The sequence below is a fragment of the Oncorhynchus masou genome, chromosome 21 (genome assembly GCF_036934945.1).
Source record: "Oncorhynchus masou masou isolate Uvic2021 chromosome 21, UVic_Omas_1.1, whole genome shotgun sequence".
Classification (NCBI taxonomy): domain Eukaryota; kingdom Metazoa; phylum Chordata; class Actinopteri; order Salmoniformes; family Salmonidae; genus Oncorhynchus; species Oncorhynchus masou.
Window position 1 is genome coordinate 5,642,423 of NC_088232.1, and position 6,000 is coordinate 5,648,422.

The 6,000-nt window shown below is 37.2% G+C and overlaps 1 protein-coding gene across 4 annotated transcripts in view; it reads right to left on the reverse strand.

The window, feature by feature from the left end:
* The window catches only part of LOC135507634 (uncharacterized), a 46,467-nt gene extending 41,161 nt beyond the window's left edge, over positions 1–5,306 (reverse strand). For 3 of the 4 annotated variants that reach the window (XR_010450686.1, XM_064927206.1, XM_064927205.1), the window contains exon 1: positions 4,808–5,285. Coding sequence is in view for 3 of the 4 variants with exons in the window: in XM_064927206.1 (XP_064783278.1) it covers positions 4,808–5,099 (292 nt within the window). In the remaining variant the exon portion in view is untranslated. Of the gene's footprint in view, positions 1–4,807 lie in introns of all 4 variants that reach the window. The other variant, XM_064927207.1, reaches the window with a different exon arrangement.
* Positions 5,307–6,000: the final 694 nt, after the last annotated feature.

Sequence of the window (6,000 nt, forward strand, 5' to 3'; positions counted from 1 at the left end):
GCTGCATTTCTGATCAGTCTTCTCCTTGTATGAGCTGAAAGTTTAGAGGGACGGCCAGGTCTTGGTAGATTTGCAGTGGTATGATACTTCTTCCATTTCAATATTATCGCTTGCACAGTGCTCCTTGGGATGTTTAAAGCTTGGGAAATCTTTTTGTATCCAAATCCGGCTTTAAACCTCTTCACAACAGTATCTCGGACCTGCCTGGTGTGTTCCTTGTTCTTCATGATGCTCTCTGCGCTTTTAACGGACCTCTGAGACTATCACAGTGCAGGTGCATTTATATGGAGACTTGATTACACACAAGTGGATTGTATTTATCATCATTAGTCATTTAGGTCAACATTGGATCATTCAGAGATCCTCACTGAACTTCTGGAGAGAGTTTGCTGCACTGAAAGTGAAGGGGCTGAATAAATTTGCACGCCCAATTTTTCAGTTTTTGATTTGTTAAAAAAGTTTGAAATATCCAATAAATGTCGTTCCACTTCATGATTGTGTCCCACTTGTTGATTCTTCACAAAAAAATACAGTTTTATATCTTTATGTTTGAAGCCTGAAATGTGGCAAAAGGTCGCAAAGTTCAAGGGGGCCGAATACTTTCACAAGGCACTGTATGTGCATAAATGTATACTATTGCACTGTTAATATTTCTATTAATTTGATCTATTATTGTTATTTATAATTTTTTTATGACTTTCCATATTATTTGGTTAGTTCTCTTAAAAAGCACCCTCATAGATATGCAATAGACCTACGGTGCTTTGAATGTGTTAATGAAGGGTGGCAGTACAGAATTCTTTTCATGGGACTGCCCATATTTCCCTCTGGCCTACGCCAATTGGTGGCCAAGGATTTGCCTTAGGACGCAAAGGTGTGTCATGAGTCAGGGAGATGGTCTGATGGTCTTGGGCCTAGATATGGGGGAGGTTTTAGTGGGTGAAATATGAGGACAATTGGAGGTTTACAAAGTTGCAGCTACAGTATGCTTAACAGTGCAAATATTATGGTATAGCTATATGGACACTTAATCAACCTGGTGCTTTTGAATGGTAAGTTTACAAACAAGTATAGCCAGTTACAATTGCAATGGCTAAGCAGATCATAAAAAACAAAGGTACATTTCTACCTGGCTAAAAGAGAAAGAATATTATATATATTGTTTACAGGAAACTCACTACAAATATAGATGAGACTGGGAGGGAGAAATATTTTTGTCATGGGCAAAGAAACTCAAAAGGGGTGATTATACTAATTAATAAAAAAATGTAATCTGATTGTTCACACTGGGCAAACTGATCCTTGGGGAAGATGGATTATTTAAAATATGCTACTGGACCAAAAACAGATATGGCTAATTAATGTATATGGGCCAAATAATGATGATCCACAGTTCATCGAAAATATATATAATAAACTATTGAGCTCACAAGCAACGAATTCATCTATTATTATGGTGGGAGATTATAATATGGTTTTAAGTACATCAATGTAAAGGAAATCAAACTACAAACTATCACCCTCAAGCGCTTAAGGAGATCACAAATATCATGGCTAAATTAGAACTAGTGGATATATGGAGGCTGAAAAACCCTGACCTTGTGAGATATACACAGAGGAGGTTTAATCAAGCTAGCCGTCTGGATTACTCCCTGGTCTCATTCATCCTGGCATCAAAAGTTTTAAAAAGTATTAAAAGGGGACAGAATGCGATCGGACCACCATCTAATTGGCCTCCATATAACTCTTACAGAATTTCCACGTGGACAGGGATATGGGAAATGTAATCAAAGCCTATTGGAAGACAATTTATTCTTAATTAACTAAGAGAAAATAATTCATAATTGACTTTTTTCTGCACAACAGAAGATCCCCTTATTGTATGGGTCACTTTTAAATGTACTTTTAGAGGCCATTCAATACAATACAAATCAAAAGCAGTTTAGCTCAAAAGAGATTAGACTAATAAGGAAATAGTGGAAATAACAGCGCAGGTAGATGGTAATGGAAACTGTATTATAGAGGTACAAAATAGGTTAGAGGAAAAACAAAAATAATTTGGGGTACTTATTCAAGAACAATCAAGAGTAATGTATTATAAAAAAATAAAGCGAATTGGATGGAAAATTGTGAAAAACGCACAAACGTTTTATTGAATCTTCAACATAGAAATGCTACAAAAAAGAATTTACAGAAACTCATTTCAAATGATGGAGTCATCCATGATTCACCAAATTATATTTTGAAAGAAGAAGCAAAATATTTGAAACATGTTTTTTCAGTCTCCTCCATTTCCACTGAATGATGTTAACTATAAGGATTTCTTTCCTAATAATAATGTAAAATTAACAAATTTACAGAAAGACCTGTGTGAAGGCCAATGTACAAAGGAGGAACTGTTTAAGGCAATTAAATATTTTCAATCTGGAAAAACACCAGGGCTTGATGGTATACAAGTAGAGGTACATCAGACCTTTTTGATGTACTCAAAGATCCATTATTTGCGTGTTTTAATTCATCCTATAAAAATTGTAGACTTTCAGGTACTCAACAAGGTCTGATTTTATTACTACTAAAACAGGACCCAGGTGATAAGTATAAAGATCCAGTCCATTTATAAAAACAGAGGCCTCTTACACGAAAATCCTGCCGAAATGCATTGCACATAGAATAAAAAATATTTTACCAGATATTGTTCATCCTGATCAGACATATTGTTTACATGGACGATATATTGGAGATAATATATGACAATTACTTGAAACAATTGAAGATGATGAAACATCAAAGATATCAGGCCTGGTCTTCATAGCAAATTTTGAAAAGGCGTTTGATAAAGCACGACTAGAATTTATATATAAATGCCTGGATTACTTTATTTCGGTGAATCTCTTATACAATGGGTTAAAGTTATGTACAGCAACCCCAAGATGTAAAATAGTAAATAATGGCTACTTCTCAAAAAGTATTGAGCTTTTAAGAGGAGCAAAACAAGGCTGACTTGTCTCCATATCTATATACTACAGTATCCCAGCAGTGCTTCCCTTCCCTCTTTTTTTCTACACATTTACTCATGTTCTTATGTTGATTCAATTTAAGTCCAGGTTACATTTTGTAACATGCAACATCAAGAGTAATGCAGTCATCTCCTGATAAATGAGTGAGTGAATGCATGTGTTTATGTACATAATGCATATACATGCGAATGCAGACTCAGTGATATGACGTGACCACACGCAGTAGTGTGAACCACCCTCCAAGATCCCACTTTTCATTACATTATCTACAGCTACTGTTATTGTCATGTTGGTTAATCTAATCTGCAAAGAACTTGTGCTTGCCATTTCATCCTGGGCACAGTGAGATACACAAATGCGCTACATACACTACCACTGCAAAAACTCCAAGAGTGAAGAGAGCAGCTGTGTTTCTGGATTTTGCAATCTCCTTCTTCAAGTCCCCCGTTGGTCACTGGCTGCCTGTCGAGGGCCAGTGACGGGCAGAACCACCCATAGCACCCACCTCCTTTCTATCCCACATGCCAGAATAGAGAGAGAGCAACAACAACAAAAATCACCCATACTCTATTTCTGCAAACTCTGAGGATCTCCCTCTTCTCATATGATGTACTTTACTTCTCATTCATACCTTTGTTTTCTCAACTAAATGGTGTTTAATTGTTTGTTTCGATGTTAGCCTATACCCATATATTTCAGTCTATAACTGCCACGTGGGTCTATTAGATCAAATAAAGAAGTTCACGACACATCTGTTCCACAAAAATAGAAACCGTTTACATTTTTCAATCTTAATTACTGACAGGTTGGTTTTCATAAGTTGTTCATTTAATTAATCAATTAGGTTAATTCATTGTTGTAAATCCCTTTTTGGTATTTGTGAGTTCAACATTATTCAACTGTTTGTTATGTCCTGTATTATATTCAACCACAAGTGCATTACTGTAGTACTGAGCTATGACATGTGGTGGAGGAAGGGAGACAGGAAAAGAATAACAATAATAACATGACTAATGAAAGCATACTTTTAAGACAAGACAAGACGAGGGAAGCTCAAAATAAAAACATGCCAGCCAGATGAGCCAGTGTATGAACTGAATTGCACATGCATTAATTGACAATAGCTGCTCACTTGGTGATCTGAAAGCTAAGTTAATGTGCAGTTTCCACGTTTTTTGTTGTTGTTGCTATTTTGAATCGTAGAAACTCGTTTTAGCAGCATAATTGTCACGGGAAATCAGCTTTGCTTACATACCGGTTTTGGCTGTAATGATCTCCAAAATGGGACGCATTAGTTCATCATACCATTGATACAGCAACGGACGCTAACAACTAATTGAATCCTATTGTGGCGCAGAGATGGACACATTTTGGTAAGTGGACAGTATTTGTCATGACAGGCCATCAATCTTAAAAGTTTTTTTGGGGGGAGGCCCAGGGCAGTTGCCAGTTCGGTAATCGGCCTTGGATGTAAGGTAATACTACTCATTACTTATTGATATACTATGTATTTATTATGTTCCTTGCATCACATTCTTTTAATTGAGTGTGACAATAGGAAAAACAGTAAATCAAGAATCTGGTTAGAATTTTATATTGTGTCTTTGTGCAAAAATCATTTGCTCTTAAATTACCGTCCTGGTAAAATAAAAATTGAACGATAGCTAGCTACCTAACTAACTACTAACCAAAAACTGACCAAGACCTATATCTGGGTAACACATCTCAACACATGCGCATATTGTAACAGGGCGACAGGTTCCGCAGCCTTGGCCATCTGCTAAATGTACCTCTTGTCATTCCTCTGTATCTGTCGAGGACCTTAACACTATTCGGACTGGCGAGAACGCGCTCTCGCGTTGTCCTCTCTGCGCGCTCCCGTGCCACCTTCAGTTCCAGTTGCTGTAGTTTCCTCCGCAATGTCCTATTTTCTTTCTGGCTTTGAGTTATTTCCAAACGAAACACTGCATAGTCGTCGTCTACGAGTTTACATATGTCTGCCACGGCTGAATTCGCTAACACCTCCATGATGGATGCTATTTGAGTGTGAAAAACCATAACGTTACTGTTACAGTTAGCCATTGTTAGCAAACGTTAAACAGATAACATCTATCAATTAAATTCTGTCTCCAACGCGAATTAAACACTACCTGGAGTGAGTATATGATGATGAGCAGTTAAATGAGACATATTTTGAGTTCCAGGGTAATAATAAATGTCTAAATAACAATAATAAAAACGCTAACGTGGAAACTGTTCTTAGGCACTGGTCACTAACGTTTACACGGAAGAGAAATTATCTTATTGGTTGGCGTCATAGCCCAAAGGGTGTGGTTAAATTGAAAAAGAATGCGCTCTATTCTTTTAAATACGGTACTGTATTACTTCAAATCTCCGATGATCGTTATCTTTCAAGCTGAGAGCAGACTTGTTTAGAAAGAATAGAGTAGAAAATACTGACTTAATTCCATTTTACATCACCTCAGTATTTGAATTTATTACGGATCCCCATTGGCAGCAGCAACTCTTCCTCTGGTCCGGCAAATTTAGGGCAATTATACAATTTAAAAAACATTACAATACATTCATAACAGATTTCTCAACACACTAAGTGTGTGCCCTCAGGCCCACAATGTGTGTGTGTGTATGCATATGTCTGTGCCTATGTTGGTGTTGCTTCTGAGTTCCCACTGTTGCATAAGGTGTTAAAAAAAATGTTTTTAATGATTCTACTGCTTGCATCATTTACCTGATGTGGAATAGAGTTCCATGTAGTCATGGCTCTATATAGTACTGTGTGCCTCCCATAGTCTGTTCTGGACTTGGGGTCTGTGAAGAGACCTCTGTTGGCTTATCCTGTGGTGTATGCATGGGTGTCTGAGCTGTGTGCTTGTCGTTTTAACAGACAGCTCAGTACATTCAACATGTCAATACCTCTCAGAAATACAAGTAGTGATGAAGTCAATCTCTCCTCCACCTTGAG